Genomic DNA, 21,268 nt, shown 5'->3' with positions numbered 1-21,268 from the left:
ATCAGGAGACGACTAAATGTTCTGTACATTTAAAACAAAATCAACTTTTTCGCTGTTTGTAGATGCTTTCTGCTGCATTATGCAAGGACTGAAAAACGAAAACATTTTCTGAACAGAGCTTAGAAAAGCACATCTGGAACCAATAAGGTCACAAGTAGGATCAATCGCTAGACATTTTTATAATATATACATTTTTGTGGTCTAAAAAGGACATCAAGCCTCATTTGTGAAACAAGCAGAATGAATTCATTTTAAAAACCATTTTTATGTAAATAATCACATTAAATCAATGCGTTCATTTGTGCTTGAGGTGATGACATATTTTTGTAGGCCAACTCGGAAGTAAGCATCCCCCTGGTTTCCTTGACCAAAACCCAACAGGATTTTTCCATTAACTTTTGGGTTTCTGTATTTTATGTCATAGAATAAACCATCAAAATAGCCTGAGCTTGTATTAACCAGAGACCTTATTTCAGAGAATTAACCAAAAACACATTCAAAAAAACTTCAGAATGATGGAAACGCTAATTCGTTTCCAGACTTTGGCCTACAAAAATATGTCATCCCTGCAGCACTCTGTTGGTTTTTCATGCAACGTGGTGCTCACATTAGATGTAGACAGGGTGTAAGAATGTTTTTACTCCGTAATTCATTTTGCTTGTGTTTAATGGATGAAGCTCGTGATCCTGAAATTGGTCGATGGTTGAAGAAAAACAATGGAGAACAGTAGAAAACAGAGAACAATCTTCCTTTATCGCTTACGTCTCATTTATCCAAGCATGGATACTGCTGCTCACACACGAGACACAAAAGTACAGTCCACTTTATCCAGAGGAGGTGGCTGCTTCACAAGAGGTCCTCCAGCTCTTAAGACTTGATTGTTGGGTCAGCAGGGAGGTACAGAAGCCATCTTTAGTTGCCCACAAGTCTTCACTTATGAGCTAAGGGCACTGCTCTTTATTCCAGGAAAAAGCGCCACATAATAAAGTTAAAGAGATGTTCCTCAGGTCATCTCATCATGGTAACAAGAGTCAAGCACATATGGTTACCTGGTCATTGGGAGGTTTCTTTTCCCCACTGACGCCCTTCAATAGCACGGACTCATCCTGAAATTGGTCGATGGTTGAAGAAAAACAATGGAGAACAGTAGAAAACAGAGAACAATCTTCCTTTATCGCTTACGTCTCATTTATCCAAGCATGGATACTGCTGCTCACACACGAGACACAAAAGTACAGTCCACTTTATCCAGAGGAGGTGGCTGCTTCACAAGAGGTCCTCCAGCTCTTAAGACTTGATTGTTGGGTCAGCAGGGAGGTACAGAAGCCATCTTTAGTTGCCCACAAGTCTTCACTTATGAGCTAAGGGCACTGCTCTTTATTCCAGGAAAAAGCGCCACATAATAAAGTTAAAGAGATGTTCCTCAGGTCATCTCATCATGGTAACAAGAGTCAAGCACATATGGTTACCTGGTCATTGGGAGGTTTCTTTTCCCCATTGACGCCCTTCAATAGCACGGACTCCTCCGTCTTTTTTGCCTTCATCTCTACGACGATGTCCTCTTTGTTAGTCTTCTCCTTGGTGCTGTAGGCATTCATGCTGTAGAGATTAACACACCGATACACCACACTGCAACATTTGGCTGCATAGATGTTTTTCTGTACTCCTGTACTGAATTATATATTGCATATGCAATTTGCTGTTAGAAAGTTTTGTCAAAATTTGTCAAAAAGAAGTGAATCAAAAGTTTGGACACAACTGACAAAATTTGTTTCTCATGATTGTAAAAACCGTTTGATCTTCAAATGCTTATTTTTGCAGACAAATAAATTTACCCATATGAATTTCTTTTCTAGAATTGTATTATTTTAATAGGGTCTTTTTATAAACATTAGTAACATGAACATGAAATACATGAAACTTTTACAGCATTTATTGATCTTGGTTAATGTTCATTTTTATGTACACTATCATTCAAAAGTTTGAGGTCTGTAAAATTCGTTTTTTTTTTTTTTGAAATGTATACTTTTATTCAGCAACAATGTATTAAATTGATCAAATGTGACAGTAAAGACAATTCTAATGTTACAAAAGACTTCTATTATTTCAATTAGATTTCTATTTCTATGATTATTATTATTTATTACTAAAATCTTGAAAATATGTGTAATGTTTTCAACATTAATAATAACAGGAAATCTTTCTTGAGCAGCAAATCAGCTTATTAGAGGGATTCCTGAAGGATCATGTGACTGGATTAAGATGGGAGTAATGGCTGTTTTGGATCACAAGAATAAATTATGTTTTAAAATATATGAAAATAAGCACAATTATTCTAAATTTGATTATTATTTACATATTAGAATTTAAAAATATATATTTTAAAAACTTGCTGACCCCAAACTTTGAATCTTAGTGTATACCAATAAATATTTATTATTTTAAGTTATAAAAAATAACATTATAGTAGTACGAATGAACATGAATTAACAATGAACAAAGTATATTTATTAAATAACATTGAACCTAGATTAATAAATTCTGGAAAAAAAATATTTTAGTTCATGACACCTACTATAAACTGAACTTTAATGCTACATTCAAATTTTAATTGAAGTTTTCATATTATTCAATATTTTCATGACACAATAATAGAGATGCCCAAACTTTTGACTGGTAGTATACCATGGCACTTAATATGTCATGTAGCATGTTGTACTACAGGATACCATTGCAAAACACATGATAATACCATGGTACATATATACTATAGTACCGTACTGTAAAACATATTTATTATTTATTTTAATAATTTTTAAAATGTATTTTATTCAAATGATTGATTTATTTATTTAATGTTATTTTTTTGCTGTTTACTTATTTTTACAGTTTTTAATACAGTTTTTCTTTAAACTTTCCCACAGATCCCCTAGCACTTCCTCACAACCCCTGTACTAATGTTTACTAAAAAACTGGATAGAAGGGAAAAAGTATTACATACATTTCTTGCTTGCCTGAGCGTCCACAGGGTAACTTGCCCTTTTTATACAGGAAGTAAAAGACACTGCCCAGGATGGCCAGCAACAGGATGCTGACAATGATCACCACAATAATCACTCCACTATTATCAGCTGGAGAGAGAAAACAACAGATGCCAACATTAGTATGACTGACTGATATATAATAATAACCAACAAACTAGTGCCATTTCAACAAGACACAATACATTCATGCTGAAACGCAATAAATGGGCTTTCAGGCAAATTACAAACGTGAAATACCCCACTAGATCACGAAAAGAGCACGAAAGGACACATTACACTGCACTTTTTTAACAATGGCTGCATCATTTGTATTCAAAACATGTGCCACATGACAAGGACACATGTCCTTATAAATGAGATGAGTTTGGTATGAAACATATAATTAGTAAAATGGAATAAGAGACTCAAATTCCTCAGAGTCAAATAAAGAAAATTAAGGAGTGCCATTCAGAGGAAGCGTCATCAAATGCTATAAATAAACAGAGACAAGAAGCAATTGTCTGGGAATGAATTTTATTGGTTAAATCTACTCAGTAAAACAGCAGGCCGCCACCACAATCTTCACCGTAATAGTTTAACAGTCTCAGTTGCAGCCCAGCACTTCAAAACATTTGTTAAAATATTCACATTGAACTAATTATACATTCGGCACTGGATCTGCCCCTGCTATCTGAAGTAATGTCTGCTTCAATTTTTGCTTGCTTTTTTTTTTTCTCTCTGACTTCTCTTCACACAGAATTTTAAATATGCCCAGAGGCCGACATGAAGAGCCAGGCTAACCGAGCTGCTGCGGAGGCTTTGCCATATAAAATCTATGAATTATTCAAGTACATTAGATGATCTTTCATTGTTTGTTAGGGTTGGATTTTGCAGGGATGAAATGGACTGGGTGTTGATTTAAAGCATACGATCCTTTCTAACAGACCTATAGACCGACAGAAGAGGGGGGAAAAAAAAGTTACCTGAGGTTTTTCTAGCCGTTGGAGTCTGGGAGAATGGAACTGGGAGAAAACAACAGACAACATTAACATTTTTTATTCCAAACAACCAATATTATCAAAGAAATCAAACATATCCTATTCACTCTGACATCGTGCCTCATCTAAAGTTGAAAAAAAAAAATGACTTGGTTAAAATGTATTATAAACCTGATGATGATATGTTTTTGAAAAGTAAAGACATTTATAACATTACAAAAGTATGTTAAAATATTAAACAGCTCAACTGGTTTTAAAGGGGTCATATGATGTGATTTCAATTTTTCCTTTCTCTTTGGAGTGTTACAAGCTCTTGGTGCATAAAGAAGATCTGTAAAGTTGCAAAGACTAAAGTCTCAAATCCAAAGAGATATTCTTTATAAAAGTTAAGAGTTAACCACACCTACCTAAAATGGCTCGTTCTAACACGCCCCCACATGTCTACGTCACTATGTGGGAAGATTTGCATAACGCTGCCCAAATGTTCACGCAAAGAAAGAAGGTGTAACTTTTATTCCAGCCTGTAAGTACGTTTTTATATTTAAAGGATTTGCCACTGACGATTCAAACACGAGTTTTGAGCAGTAGCTCAGAGTAGCACTTGTTGTTTGTCGTTTCTCCAATCACAAATGCAGATATGGTTTTATGTTTACACAGCGTGATACGCAACGCAACGCGTAAAAAAGACAATATAAGTCATTATAATCATATCACGGCTGTTTCACGGTTGTCAACTGTTTTCATTGATAATAATAAGAAATGTTTCTTGAGCACCAAATTAGCATATCAGAATGAAGCATCATGTGAAACTGAAGGATGTGGTGAAATGATGCTGAAAATTCAGCTTTGCTTCACAGGAATAAATTACATTTTAAAATATATTCAAATAGAAAACAGTTCTTTTAAAATGTAAAAAATATTTTACAATATTACTGTTTTTACGATCAATTAAATGCAGCCTTGGTGAACATAAGTGACGTCTTTTAATAACATAAAAAAAATTGACCAACTCAAAACTTGCACAATAGTGTACTTATAGATTTGATAAATTAATAAAACATAATTTTATACATAGATAAAATTAGATAAAATATGTAAAAAATGTAACAATAATCTAAGTATAGATATTACATTTATATTAAAAGAAATGTTCCTAAATAAATGTTTGTTATTATAATACATTTAGTCCATTATATTTAAGTGTCATATTTAACATTAATAATCAAATATATTACATATGAAATCATCATCATCATGATTAATAACAGTGATTAATCATTATTAATAATAATTATTATTCTAAAATGTTTAATAATCAACTGGATGTGCCCTGATTTTCAGTGTAAATAAGGAACATTAACATGTACTGCTCCTGATGCTGTAAGTCTTGGTCTCTATTCCAAAGTCATTTGTTGAATTGCAGACAGCAACCGTGTCAGTGGTAACTTTAAGCATCACAACGCTGTGGACTTGATCCTCCGTCTCTCTTTTAACCACCTCACGCCAGCTCTGAGACTACAACACACACACACACATAAACAAGACAAAAGCGTCAATCCACAGCTCAGTGTAACGCGAGCAGAGCGCTGAGAGGAAATCTGTGTTACCTGACTGCCGGTGATGCTCCAGGTGATGGCGGGTCTAGGGTAACCTCCCACCTCACAGCTCAAATTCACCCAACCCCCGACTTTCTCCATCAGCTCAATCTCCCTCTCCGCATCCTTCATCTGAGGGGCGCCTGGAGGAACAGATCCAGCAACTATTTTAGAAATACTAAAACTAAATATAAAGCTCTTTTGGTGAGTTTCAGCAGTTTAAATCACTTGATGAGCTCTTCCTCACCTTGTACGATGATATGGACAGAACCGCTGGTCAGCAGGCCTGGAAGAGACGGTACAGTCACCTCACAGTCATACTGTCCAGATGTGTCAAACGTGGCATCCTGCAGCTGCATTATGTGTCCCCTTCCAACCTCAATCCCATCCTACACACAAACAAACGTGTGCAAACAAATTTAGTGACGAACGGACGGAGTGAAAAGAGGCTCTAAACGGAATGTGGGAGACCAAATGAACGTGTCTAGAGTGCTGAAAGATAAGTGAATCACACTGCAGCGTTACCTTAAACCACACAGTAGATGTCTCTAAAGACGACAGGGCATTGCAGGTGGCTGTCAGACTCTCTCCTTTCAGCATGACCTCAGAGTCTTTGGGCACCACCACAGCTGGGTCCAGATCTGAGCACACACACATATATGTGAACGGTCAGTGATTCAGAGTAAAAGCCTTGTTGTGAGCGTTACTTGAATTATATTAGCTTCATTTAATGAGGGTGAATAAATGATGACAGAATTGTTAATTTGAGGTAAAGTATTGCTTTCATATTGCTCCAGCAAAATATCACTTTCAACTTAAAAATATCATTTTTTAAATCCATTTTTAATTAAAATGCTTAATGAAATAATATAATTAAAACAAATGCATGTATTTTGCAACATAAATACAAAATGTGGAAGAATTGAGGCCTAGTGAACGTGAACCTAGGGAAGTTTTATTTTTCAATAAAGGGTGTAACTCATACTGCTAATAATGTTGGCTCCTTTATGTTAAATTATTTTTGTAATTTAGTTTCTCATTTAAATCACTTTGGACAAAAGCATCTGTAAAATTAATAAATAAAATTTTGGAGTCGGTAAGATTTTTTAAAAATGTTTTTGAAAGAATGCTATAATGCTCACTAAGGCTGCATTTATAAGTGATACTGTGAAATATTATTACAATTTAAAATAACTGTTTTATATTTTAATATATTTTAAAATGTCATTTATTCCTCAAAATTTCAGCATCATTACTCCAGTCTTGAATGTCACATGATCCTTCAGAAATCATTCTAATATGCTGATTTGCTGCTCAAGAAACATTTCTTGTTATTATCAATAATCAAAGTTGTGCTGCCCATTATTTTTGTGGAATCCGTAATACATTTTTTGTTTCAATATTTTTATGGATGAATAGACAGTTCAAAAGAGCAGCATACAATTGAAATAGAAATCTTTTGTAACACTATAAATGTTATTAGTGTCATTTTTGATCATTTCAATGCATCCTTGCTAAAAAAAAAGTATTAAAGGGGTCATATGATGCGATTTCAAGAAAGGCGGGGCATAGAGGAGCAACAATAATGTACAGTATGTGGAAAATAATGTGTTTTTTAACCTTAAACCACATAAACACATTTCATTACACCAAACACACAAAATAATGTTCTTTTTAGCAGCATCATATGACCCCTTTAATATAAAAATCTTATCTTGAATGGTAGAGAAAATGTTAATTATTCAACATTATTAAGTGTCAACAAATTTGGCAACAATACTGATAGATGATTAGATTATGCTGGTGTTACTGTGTGTGAAAACTTGAGAAACTGGAAGTTGAACTCACAGTGCACAGTGAGCTGTAGGGTGTCCAACACCTCATCATGGTTCACGGCATCCACATCCAGAGAGTGACATTCATACACACCGCTATCTGCACGAGACACTTCCTTCAGAACCAGCAACCCCTGAGAGGAATCCAGCTCCACATCTGACTGTTATGAGCAGGACACACAGAAGAGTGTGAATGTCTATTATACATTCATCCATAGACCACAAGTAATATTATACAGTGAGTAACATGAAATAAAAAAAAAAAATTATGAAACAATCCCTTTATGTTTTTTCAATAAAGTCTGAGTAAAGTCTAGCAGTCATTCTACAGCAGTGTTTTTTAACTGTGGTCTGTGGACCACTTGATATCCTTTACCAGTGTTGTTATTGTTAACTAAAACTTAAAAACTTCAACCAAAATAATTAGAAATGTTACCTTGGCAACTCTGAAATAAAACGCAAAACAATAAATTTAACAAAATCATATTATATAAATAATACTAAAATAACACTACCCTTCAATTAAAACTATATATTAAAATTATTATATATTATAACTATCTAATGTAATTATCAAAAAGCACCATCATTGAATTCTTTGATGGATTAATCAGCCAAGACAAAGAATTACCTCTATAATTGTTTTAATATTATTTCCGGACTAATTAGTGTTAATTACTGTTGTCTCACTTCAGAAATGTAACATAATTGAACACTGACATTTATGTGACAGAGTTTGTAGGGGTTCAGTCCAGTTTGTTATAGAAAATATACTTTATACAGAGAGAGAGAGAGAGAGAGAGACGTTATTTCCGGGTCCAATACATGGCTGGTGCACGTCAGCAAGTCATTGACAGATTTTTTTCCCAGTCTTTGAAGCATATTTCCTACATTACTCTTTTATTTATTTATTTATTTTGTTCAGTCATTTAATTTAGGTGTGTATTTCTATTTTTCTGCCCTTTTTTAATTATTTAATTTATAAATTAATAATAAAAAAAGAGTAATAAAGTGTACAATAAAGTACAATCAAATCCTTATATTATAATCACATTGCACTTGAATAAAGTTAAAGGTGCAATCTGCCGATTGTCCTGCACGTGACCTCATAACTCTGTCTTCTTACGACGCACTTCGGACTGGCCGATTACTCCAGAGCACTCGTAGATCTACGATGATTTTCAAGTGCTACTTAAGTTACGATGATTTTGGGAAACAGACCGTAATATTAAGATCAGTCGTATGATCGTTTTTACGAACTTCTTAGGCTTACGAAGCTTTTGGGAAACACAGCCCTGATTAATAAAGTTCTTTAGCTAAAAGGTACAGTTAAGTTATTTCAAATAAAATAAAAAATCGCAATTTGGCACAATTACAGACTGGCCTTTTTAGCATAGATTGGCATAGACCAGGGCTGTCCAAACTCGGTCCTGGAGGGCCGATGTAATTATTCTTTTTTTTCTTTCGCATTTCTCTTTACATTGATAAGCAACTTGCAAACCCCCTGAGGTTCTTTCACAAACCCTAGTTTGGGAAACCCTGACGTAAAATGATATTTACAGTATTTCTTCTTGTTGATAGCAAACAATGGAAGATATTTTCTTTCTCTTTCTATTTTTATATCAGTGTGGTACAAAATATTCCTATTTAAGTCAATGTGACTTGAGTCAAAAGTAATCTAAAAACAGTCAACAAAAGTAGTCTGATTAGATTACCTAAAATGTGTAATGTGTTACGTTACTAACTACCATTTGTATCATTTGTATCTACCCAGCATGGCCTGTGAAACACTAAAGCTATCTGAAATATAAAAAACTGTAAAATACAAAACCATGTTAGATCTGTCAGATCTAATGTGATCTTTTAACCTTAGTGGGATTTCGGACCAATGAGATTTCACAGTGGGCGGAGCTATCCAGCACATTGCAACAGATACAAAAGCCCAAGCATCCAAGCAGTGTTATTTAGCTTGTCCCAGCTGCAAGAGTTTGAATATATCACATTCCACTTCATCAAAAACTCTCAATCATAAATGGACTTACAATGAACTGTAATATTGATGCCTTTGGACTCGGATGTCCTGACAGCTCCTGGGACAAAATAGCTGACTTCACAGGAAAAGTGGGCGTCTTTGTCTTCCTTGGTCACCTTATAATGCAATTCACTCTGCACTGTATATAGACCACTGGATTCCTTCGTCACTAGCGTTACCACGTTCACCACTGACATGAAACACGCACACAACCAGACATACATTCACATTAGTGGCAATATTTAAGAGGAAACAGAACTTAATTCTTCATATAAACCTTGCTGGAAAAACCAGGTCATACCATCTTTAGGAGTAGCTGGTTTTTAGAACAATGTTGCTTGTTCAGTGTGGTCTACCAGCTCAAAAGAGCTTGACCAAGATGGACTACCAGGCCAGTAAATGTTCCACCAGTCCAGCTGACCAAACAATGAACACAGCCTGGACCAGCTAATGACCTAATAACCAGCTACAGCTCTAAAGTCAACATGAAACGTGTTCGCAACTCAGGACCGAATTTTCTTCATTGGGCATTAATTGGATTGTGAATAGTAGAGATTTTTTTTAAATCATTATAATAAAGCAATAAGCCCCGTGAAGACGTGGTTTACAGTGAATTTATAACAGCTAAGGGGCGTTGTTAGGCACGACGCAAAGCGGAGTGCCTAAAACCCCATTAGCTGTTATAAATTCACTGTAAACCACAGCTTCACGGGGCTTATTGCTTTTATAAAACGGTTATTCCATATATGTAGTACGGTTTCACAAAATAAAACAGAGCAAATAAAGTGTAATGATTAGGGTGTAACGATTCACTCGTTTTCTCGATGCATCGATTACATACCTTGATGATGCAATGCATCGATCTCGAAACATGGATTTTTGAATCGTGAATCGTTGATTTTGGACAGTAATTGATTTAAAACGCTAAGAATCGAATGAATCGCGATTTCTATAGCGATTCAATGCTTTCAAAATATATACACATTAAATTACTACAAGCACGAATTAATGGAGACCTTGAACAGTGTTCATGCCCTCGAATCTCTCCTTCACGCGCTCCACTATTTACCGCCTGTGACTGTCACAGGATTGCGCTCGCGCTCAGTTCGTCTCACTGACACATGTTTTGAGCAGCTGATGTGTGATCTCTCCTGAGTACTCGTGGCCAGCAATGCTAAAGTGAAGTAGTTTTACTTTTCTGTAGTTTTTCAATGGCTCTCGGTCATTCCGACGACATTACCTGAGCAGTCGAAGGCAGCGCATTTACGGAGCAAAAATGTAAGTGTCTAAAGCATACGCACAGTTCCATTGAATGATAAATGTGTTTTAACAATGTCACTGAACCGAATGTACGAAGGAAACTGTTAAAATAACCACAGCATTAACCACAACCTTGAAATAAGAGCGCGAGGCGTATCTGATAATCAGATGCATGAAAGTAGAGTTCGTTGCTATAGCAAACAGACATCGGCACGTTTTCTTTCAGGATCATCATTCGCTGATGTTACATATGGAAAAGTTAAATACTATAGCATTTTATTTTATGAAAATGAGATAAAGAAGTTTTTGCACTGAAAGAGAAGTGATCTCGCGCTCATAGACGTGCCAGGCTATATCTGAGGCTAAACTGTATAAAAAGCAGAATGAACTGAAACGTTAAGACAATAAACACAATAAATAAATACAATTTATGAATGATGCAGTGGTAATTGACATATAATTTATTACAGTACAGAAACTATAAAGTATATATTTTTTACCTTATTCTGTGCAGAAAATTGAAATAATTGTTTGTAGTATATAAAACAATCATAAAACTGCCCCTCGGTCCGTTCGCCGCGGGGCCCGGTGCGACCGCACCAGTTGCACCCCCCTAAGGACGGCCCTGAATGCACTTAAAGAATGCATAATCGAATCGTTAATCGAATCCAATCAAATTTAATTGTGAATCGAATCGAATTGAATCGTTCTGAATTTGCAAAAATCGTTCTTGAATCGAATCGAAAACCTATGAATCGTGAATCGAATCGATTCACTGTCTACCCAAAGATTCACAGCCCTAGTAATGATATTAATAAAAACAGTATTCTTCCACCAATGTAGTTCCTCAGAAACAGTTGTTGTTGCAATAAAGTGGTTGCCAAACAACACACAAAGTAAATAAAGGTGTATGTTTGTAGAGTAATTTACAACAGCTTCGAACATGGCTCAGCCAATCAGAATCAAGGACCGGAACTATCCGTTTTATAAGCTGATATTAGATAATGAATTGTGTATGCTCATTAGAATTCATGAGCAGCTTATTAGAATTAGAATTCTCAGCTTATTAGTATTTTAATATATCTACATCACTAGTCTCAAAGGTGAAAGAAGTTGTTGCATTTTAATGTAAAATTACACATATAAATCCATTTTTTCTTTGTATAATGTACACTGATGAGTCATGCACAATAAGACAAGCAATATGTGTTAATAAAGTAAATAAGGTCCGTTTTGATTTGATGTTTATTCTAGGCTAGATTTTTCTAGATTTTCCAGCAGGGGACATGAATGTTCATATACTGTACATACTGTTTAAAGGTTTGGGCTTAGTGTTGTTGGTTTTTTTTTTTGGACAGGATTTTTTTTTTTCACTCTGTAAAGATGACTGGAGTAATGACTGCTGAAAATTCAATATTTCCATTACAGGAAAAAATTACATTTTAAAATATATTAAAAAGATTTGGGTTAGTAAATTGTAAAAAATATTTCATAATAAAAACCTGCTGACCCCAAACATTAGGACACTTGTATAAAAAGTAATTAATATTATTAATATTGCTTGAAATAAATGCGAAATGAATGATAATGTTATAGATAAAAATATATAGATAAATCTGTCAGTGATGAGGTCTGTGCAGAGCATACAGTATTCCTTTTACTCACAGCCACTAATGGGGTGGATGGGGATGTGATCACGGTACCATGTGATGTTTGGCTTGGGAAAGCCTTCTCTGGTCTCACAAGATGCAATCTAACCAAGTAAAAGATGTGTCAGCTTAAACCCACCACACAGTATTTGACTCACACAAACATTATATATGCACACAGAGAGAATCTAAGTATATGATGTACCTTAGCTGGGGAGTCACCGGACACAGAAACTCCAGAGAGGACACCGTCAATGACAGGAGGCTCTGGGGGGTCTGAAAACAGCAAGTTAATATTTATACTTATAAACTCAGGAAAAGAAGCAACGATATTAAGCCATTTAGTGAGAATGTTCAACTGACAGAAGTGAGAGACTTACCAAAAACCTTCAAGAGAGTCCTGCCCTCTCCATTGCCTGCTGCCAAACCACTGACCTGACAGAAAAACTCTCTTTCATCAGACAGCTTAACGTCCTGAATGGTCAGAGTTTCTCCATCACTGTTTGATCGCACACTGATACGATTGCTGTAGCTCGTGTTCTCGTCCACCTTCTGCATGGTCAGGTCGCTGTAGGAGATCCTGACCCGGTGACCTTCACGTTCCCGCTGAGGATGATGGGAAGTAAAACTTGGTAAATGGTCTGTAGATATGATTCGAGTCCCCCATTCAAATGTAAGTCTAAGGGACTTTTTAATCATTTTAATGTCAGCCAGGCAAAATTTTAAAATCTGAGCAATTAAACATATCCAGAAACATTAAAGTGTATCTTTATCTGTTTCCATTCATCTATTTCTAATATTCTTTCATCATTTTGTCCATCTATTGAAAGTCCCTGCAACCAAAAATTTCACACACTAAAAAAAACACAAAAAAAACAAAGTACACGCAGTAAAAGACATTGTAAAAGTGCTCCAAATGAAACAAGCGGTTTAATCCAAGTCTTCTGTAGAGACACGATCCATTTCAATGATGAACAACTTTAATATTATTCCCATTCAAAACATTGATCAATATTCATAGAGCTCATCAAATATGGTCAACGAAAGCTCTAACATACTTGCTTGACGTCACATAAACATGTTTGAGTTTCTGCAAGAAACAATGAAGTTTGTTCTCACACCAAACAAGTATAGTTGAGCTTCGGTTTACCATATTTAAGATTGTTTATGCATGCTGATCAATGTTTATATGTGAATAAAAGCCTAAATTTAATCTGTTCTCCACATAACGCGATTGCATCACTGTAGAAGACTTGAATTAAACTGGATTACTTTTACAAATCTTTCAGGTTTCTTTAAAAATATCTTAATTTGTGCTCGAAGATGAACACGAGTCTTATAGATTTGGAACGACATGAGGGTACACAGAATTATCATTTTTGGGTGAACTATTGCTTTAAATCAAATAAGTGAAAGAGTCTGAGAGCTTTCAGGACTCACCACAAACCACTGGACCATGACCATCATGGGCTTCTCAGTGAAGGCGTACAGGCAGGGGATCTCTGCAGACTCATCCATGTAAACCTCTACAGAGTCCTCCATCCTAAGATCCACTAGCGCCCAAGCTGCCAAAGAAAACACATTGAGATTGTGTGCTTGAGGCCCTATGAGAACAAACGCTGCTTTATTATCAACACGTGACAAAAACCCCCACATTAACAAGCTTTTAATGCCTTTTAGATTGTGTACTAATGTTTAAGCCACAGCCTTAGAGAAAACTCAATTACACTCCTATTAATGTTAGGTCAGCAGCAGTAAAACACTCTCTTTGTTAAAATTGTTCAGGATCAGTTGAAGTCTGTACATGATGACAAGGCCCTTGCTGGATCTGTACACTGTTTTTGCTTCTTCTGCACTGATTGTGGGGTGAAATTATTTAGGATTGATTTAATATGGTAAAAAGAGGACAGAGAAGACATAAAAAAAAAATAATAATTGCCAAAGCAGATAAACAAACATTGCTGGTGACACAGGTTTTCATGCTGTCATGTTAAAGATGTTATCATGGTTTTGACGTTTTTCATAGTTTCACAGTTGAGACTTCTGCAGAATTCTGGGACTGTAGTTTGCATGCGGGCCAACTGAGAACATCAGACAGTTATTAAGTCATTGGTCTTAGTTGTGATCCTGTTGTGATTGCTATCAGGACAGCTCACATGGTATCTATGCAGTTCTTTTCAATTTTCCGGAACTGCTTGTTGGGGAAAATCAATGTAATTCCAATGCACATACGTCAGATCTATTGATAGCAAAAAGCATATTCAAATTAGCCAATATATTTAGTAAACAAATACACAAGGGATGTAAGAGGTGTATAACTTGACTGAGGAATGTTTAAATTCTGCAGAACTTTTTGTAATTCTGCAGGCAGATTCTCTGCAGCCTTGCTGATGACCCACATTTGTAGTTGCATTGATATCTTGCAGAAGTTGAAAGTTAAACCGCACTGGCACAGCTTCACATGGCTGGCAATATTACTTTGAAGAATGCTCTAGGCCACCATACCACATCAACACTGACCGAATCACAGGAAAATAGGCAAAATCATTAACTCCATACAAGTTATTCTGCATACTGTATAAGCTATTACATGTTATGGCTCTTGAATGCATTTTCATAGAAAGCAAGAGATAAAACATGGCCCATTAGCTTACTTCATAATGCATAAAGTGGATTGTCTTTGCAGGAATATGAAAAACTATTAATATGCATTTAAGGTGTTAAGCTGAATCTTGCAAAAATATGTCCAGGTCCGAAAGAAATAAGAGCATAACTCAGAATAAATCAGACTATTTTAGGAACATTAAGATTGTTTGTATTGTGACATATGGTATTTAACACAATTAAGCTAATTTTTTTTTAAAGCTAATTAAACTTATTACTATAATGTGTCTAGTGCTTAAAGATAACATTTTTTTTATTTTTTTAAAAAATCTTACTATATTACAGAGAATGAGATTCTGCATTACAGTAAAGAGAACTGGCAGGAGGGAGACGTTACTGTCAAATCAGTTAACAATAACACGCTATTGAATGGTTTTGTGAAATTCACCCTTAAATGGATAGTTCACCCAAGAAACATTTTTTTTTTTATGTACACTACCATTCAAAAGTTTGTGGTCAGTAAGATTTTTATTTTTACAAGTAATTTATATTTTTATTCAGCAAGGATGCATTAAACCAATCTAAAGGTAAAATAAAGACATTGTAAAGACATAAAAATAAATAATAATAATAATAAATGCTTTGCCATCACAGGAATAAATGGCATTTTAATATATACTAAAATAGAAAGTAATTATTTTATATTGTAATAATATTCCACAATATTTATTGTATTTTTTAATCAAATAAATGCATCATTGGTGAGCAAAACCTCTTTTAAAAACAATAATACATTTTACTAACCCCAAATGTTTGAACAGTATTTATTTATTTATTCATTCATTCATCAATTAATTCAATTTCAATGTGACACAAAATAAGATGTTTAGCAAAATGTAAGAGCTGCTCTTGTCCATTCAATAGAAGTGAACAGAGACTGGATTGGTTCAATATTTAATAGTACCAAAATATATGGCTCAAGTACTACAGTCCAAGTCTTCTGAACCCAGACAATAGCTTTGTGTGGAACAGACCAAAATATGAGTCTGAGTAAATGAAGACTCAACTTTCATTTTTGGGTGAACTATTCGTTTAAAATCCTCCCTGTCTTTACTTTCTGGCAGCCTCCTTTGTGGCAACATTGAGGTTTTGAGTGGCAAACACAGACCTGCCGGCAGCTGCCACCACACCAACTGAAAAAATATAGACCATATGTCTTTTGTCTGTGATGATTATATTTGGCAGCACACCTTCAATGAAGCGCAGAGAAAGAACAGCATTTTTAAAAACAAGACCCAGATTTTGTGACCACAAGCGTGATTTTAATCTGAAAATCTTTGTCTGACTCAGACATGAGCGATACAATTCATCTTTCATTCCTCAGATATCTGCGATCAAAACAAGCGTCCAGCCACTGTGACTTTTCAAATGTCACCCTCTGCCCTCAACGGCCTTTTTGTATCAAAAGAAAGTCGTTTTTTCCTCCCTTCAGCCCTTCCATCTCTCTGCAATCTGCTCTCTGTCTCTCTCTCGCTCTTTCTCTCCGCATGCAGAAAATAGGCTTGGACTGAAAGGCCTCCTTTTTAATTGGAAACATCTGGGAAGTAGGGAACTGGACTGGTGGGGTGCCGTGGAGACGGGTTATTATGGGATTTCCACGTCCTTGGCGAGTGACTGGTGGAGGAGAGAGAGACGTTGGCGAGGGTTCAGGGGTGAAGCGGCTTCACAACAACCTCATCACTCGTCTCCCTCCCCTCAGCGGTATGAGGTCAGTGGCACAGCTACTGCTGGGAAAGAGGGGATCTGGTTGTGTCAACAACACCCGAGATGGGTTGCCCTCAGAGCTCACGGTGTGTTTGTGATTGAATGATCAATGAGACATATGGTTTGTGCAATTTCAGCTCAACACTGCTAAAAATCATATCCTTAATCAATATCTTTGTTCAAAAATCCATCACTAAACACTGCTTAAAACGAGAGGTTTAATAGTAAATGAAAATCAGACAAAAAGTGTACTTAACAGGTTTAATGAGGGAAAGAACTACAATCCCATGAACCAATGCGAATGAGTTTCTCTATGGGGTTCAGGTCTGGTGAGTTTGCTGGCCAGTTAAAAGAACCAAAGACTTAAACTACTTCAGTCTGTGTGCATTGAATTTATTTAATACATGAGTTTCACAATTTGAGTTGAATTACTGAAATAAATGTACTTTTCCACGACATTCTAATTTATTGAGATGCACCTGTACATGGGAGTAAAGTGTACGGCAATTACATACTGCAAGTTAATGTGATTAACTACTAATTAATATACTATAATAATAATCTCACATTAATTGCAATATTGACTAACTAAGATATTTCTCCAGTGATGCATTATACTGTGGTAGTTAAGCAGCAAGTTACATTGTATGGGAAATGCACTCTCCAAAATATTCTCTTCAAATAAATGAAAGTATTGACCATAATGAAATATTCATGAATTAGGAACACATTCCCGCAACTTATTCGTGGCTACATTTTATTAATTCATTCCCTCGTTTCAATTTAATCATGGCCATGTTTTATTAATTAGTTCTATCTATATATATTTTTTTCTTTCATCCTTGCATGTCATGTGCAAGGCTCCTAAGCTATAACAATTGGTAAAGATGCTTTTTGGACCCAGATGTTGCAGCTACCAGCAGGGGCTAACAGCCATGCTAACCAACAAAACTCTGAAAGGCATGAATTGATCAAAAAGATAAAACTGACCATAGAAGAAGACAGTTTGCGCTAATGCCTGCTATAGCTCCCCTTGTGGCAATTCTGAGAATGCAACACATACTTATGAGCAATGTGCTGCGTTATGAAGTAAAACTTTCAGATGAAGTCATGAAATTGAACTTACATTTGAAAAATTAGGAAACAAAAAAAAATATATATATATATATACTGTATATATATACACTGAACAAAATTATAAATGCAACACTTTGTCTTAGATCTTTGAGTTCAGCTCATGAAAAATGGGGGCAAAAACAAAAGTGTTTCGTTTATAATTTTGTTCAGTGTATATATATATATATATATATATATATATATATATATGCCAATAGACCTATATAAAATACAATTATTATACTATATTAAATTATACTCAAAACAATGTCCAAACAAATACTTACATTTTTTAATATACATATATATATATATACTTAATTTGCTTATTGAGTAAATTAATTTAGTTGTTTAAAATATGTTTAGATTTTTGGAATAATTTTTTTTATGATTCCAATTTTTATTATTTTATTATTTTTTTTTATTATTATAAACAAGACAAAAGTGCTGATACTGTATATTTAGGGGCTTTTTTACACTATAAATAGAGCATTTCACACTAGATCTGGACTATAGCCACAAATGTCACTTAAAGGACAAATCAGAACAATAAAAACATAATTTCACAGAAACCTCAGTTCATTCATATGTGGATGTTGCAATATTTCTAGTAAAAATCTGAAGACCTACACACACATTTAGCCATCTAAATGTGGACATACCATAACCATAGTTTTTAGCCTATATAAAGCTGATCGTAATTACTTCAGACTAACACCAACCCACATCCTGCCTATAAAATCGAACTTTTTACATATTTAGAATTAAAAAAAAAAACTTTATTTTTAGAGCATTTTAACCTTTGAGGATATCCCCTTTGGGAGATTTTGTCAGATTTTGCAACGTTTGTGGACAATTTGGTCCCTAAAGTGCAGCTAAGTGACCCCCCCCCACACACAAACCCTTATTAAACTCACAGTCACATCCCGCTGATCCCATTCTGCATTCGCACCCCATTTTCAGGGCTGCTGTCTTTCTCCCTCGCCCCCTCCCTCTAGAACTCCACCCCTGCCGAGAGCAGCCGCCCCACTCATTGTGACTAAGACGCTGGCCCTATTTGCTTAGACCTCTCTGTCCTTTAGCACAGCTTCACTGAGGCCCCCCGACTGTGTCCATCCACCCATGGCCTTCAGATACAAGCCATTGTTCCCACACCTGGGGAGCAAATCTCCTTCTCCCTGTCTGTCTCCATGCCTTATCTAAGCTTAAAACATCCTGAAGTAGCCTATCTCACATATGTCCCTGTTTAAGCCTTCAGGTAAACAGAAAGGTTAACAGAAGTTCATTGTGTGCCCCAAGTGGTGTTTTTCTTATCATCTCCAACAAACATTTTTGAAATAGCCTGGAACAAACAAGTTAACAATGATTTTTTCTTAAACATGGCTGGATAATCGGATTAGCGAATGTGCAGAATGTCTTGTCAGAGGAGATCTGAGGCAAAGACCTGCACGATGTTTTCTTATCTGAGAGAGAGAAAGAGGGGTCAATGAGAGTGTCCACAATAAAGAGCTTTTAAAAATCTAGTTTCAAAAACATCTGCCAAGTTCTTAGGAACGTATGCTTTGTATTCATGTTGGTTTCATGTGTGTGTGTATTTTTAAACTTCTATAACACTTTCAAGAAATGTTTAATAACTTAATAATAATAATTTATGCATTTAGCAGACGCTTTTATCCAAAGCGACTTACAGTGCATTCAGGCTATAAATTTTTTACCAGTATGTGTGTTCCCTGGGAATCAAACCCATGAACTTTTGCGCTGCTAACGCAATACTCTACCTATATAATATATATTACCTATATACCTATATAATATCTATATAATATAGATAACAATACTAAGAATGTCATACATTTAACGATTTTTTGGTAACACTTTAGATTAGCGATTCACTTTTAACTAGCTGCTTATTAGCATGCATATTACTAGCATATTGGCTGTTTGTTAGTACTTATAAAGCACATATTAATGCCTTATTATGCATGACCATATTCTAGATCCCTTACTTCTACCCAATACCTCGACATAACTATTACATCTACCTTACTTGCTATCAATAAGCAGTAATTATGAGTTTATTGAGCGAAAACTCTTATTTAGTGAATATGTGTTCCCTAAAGTGTTACAGATAGTTTTTTTTATTTTTATGTCCCCTCAAATTATTATTATTTTTTTTTATATAAATTCATCATAAAAGCGGTGTATTCAAGTTAATGTATGAAGGAATTCTGAATGTATTTTTGAATAAATTGACAAATCCAGACCAAACAATGTGTGTCATGTCACTGACCCAATGTAACACTGAGACAGAGAAGAGACAGATACCTAAAGCCCAAGTATGTCAAACTGCTGCTCTGTATTATTAACATTCGGGGCAGTTGGTCTGCGTACCCTGCAAACCCACGTTTGGAAACCACCGGAGAATATTTGGACGTGCTGACAGAGTTTCAAATAACAAGAGTAAGGATGCCTGAAACCACATTGTTTTTACAGGATGATGACTAGCTAGTGTGTGTCTGTGTGTGTATAAGAATGCAGGGGTGGAGAAATTGTGGGCCACAAGCTGAAAGCGAGTTCCTCTAAAAACCAAGATATTATCCTAATGGGATACGCCTCCACAATAATACTGCCACATATACAACAGTGTCCCTGTGTCCCAAGCAAAAGTGGACAGTAGTGACAACATCAGTCTGTCTGCTCATCAACAAAGAAGATCAGCTTCTGTTTCAGCCCCAGCTGAGATGATGAATTACATCTCCAGCTGTTTTTACTCTAGCAGTGTGACTCCCTAAACTTAAAGACAAATGCAAAACCCAGCAAGCAAACACAAACTCCCTCCCTCCCACTGAGCTCTGAGGAGACTCGAGTCTTGAGACAGTCAGTCTTCAATGATCTGTGAAAGCGAATACGCCTCATCTATCTTTTTGAATAGAAAGGGCTTTGTGGTGCCAGTATGATAAACATTTCAAAACAAAGTTATAGCTAAAGCAGTATTTGACCACAAAATGAAAGTTCTGTCATTATTTACCTAACTTTACAAAGAGGGCTGCATGACTTTGGGGAAATAATGGCTGTAATAATAATAATAATAATAATTTTTTACAGTACCATTGTAAAATTACAATTATTTTAGTATTATCATTATTTAAATTGTTTAATTTAATTGTGCAGCCCTACTTACACACCAGCTTCATTTTCTGTTTTCACAACACAAAAGGAATTTTATAAGCATATTTTAAAGGGGTCATATGATGCTGCTAAAAAGAACATTATTTTGTGTATTTGGTGTAATGAAATGTGTTTATGCGGTTTAAAGTTAAAAAAACACATTATTTTCCACATATTGTACATTATTGTTTCTCCTCTATGCCCCGACTTTTTGAAACGCGTTG

General features: G+C 35.3%; 1 protein-coding gene across 1 annotated transcript in view; it reads right to left on the bottom strand.

The window, feature by feature from the left end:
- Positions 1–1,113: 1,113 nt before the first annotated feature.
- Positions 1,114–21,268, bottom strand: part of LOC107664294 (cell surface glycoprotein MUC18-like) — a 63,448-nt gene continuing 43,293 nt past the window's right edge. Inside the window, exons 2-14 of the mRNA XM_016454816.1 lie at positions 13,833–13,957; positions 12,773–12,998; positions 12,598–12,668; positions 12,409–12,496; positions 9,494–9,673; positions 6,142–6,257; positions 5,864–6,005; positions 5,629–5,759; positions 5,389–5,536; positions 4,007–4,045; positions 3,002–3,131; positions 1,470–1,584; positions 1,114–1,375 (exon numbers count right to left, since the gene is read on the bottom strand). Of these exons, the coding sequence (XP_016310302.1) occupies positions 1,355–1,375; positions 1,470–1,584; positions 3,002–3,131; positions 4,007–4,045; positions 5,389–5,536; positions 5,629–5,759; positions 5,864–6,005; positions 6,142–6,257; positions 9,494–9,673; positions 12,409–12,496; positions 12,598–12,668; positions 12,773–12,998; positions 13,833–13,957 (1,532 nt within the window). The 3' untranslated portion in view covers positions 1,114–1,354. The remainder of the gene's footprint in view (positions 1,376–1,469; positions 1,585–3,001; positions 3,132–4,006; positions 4,046–5,388; positions 5,537–5,628; positions 5,760–5,863; positions 6,006–6,141; positions 6,258–9,493; positions 9,674–12,408; positions 12,497–12,597; positions 12,669–12,772; positions 12,999–13,832; positions 13,958–21,268) is intronic.

Source organism: Sinocyclocheilus anshuiensis, unplaced genomic scaffold (assembly GCF_001515605.1).
Source record: "Sinocyclocheilus anshuiensis isolate Anshui unplaced genomic scaffold, SAMN03320099.WGS_v1.1 scaffold339, whole genome shotgun sequence".
Taxonomy (NCBI): domain Eukaryota; kingdom Metazoa; phylum Chordata; class Actinopteri; order Cypriniformes; family Cyprinidae; genus Sinocyclocheilus; species Sinocyclocheilus anshuiensis.
This window is presented reverse-complemented; position numbering and strand designations above follow the sequence as displayed.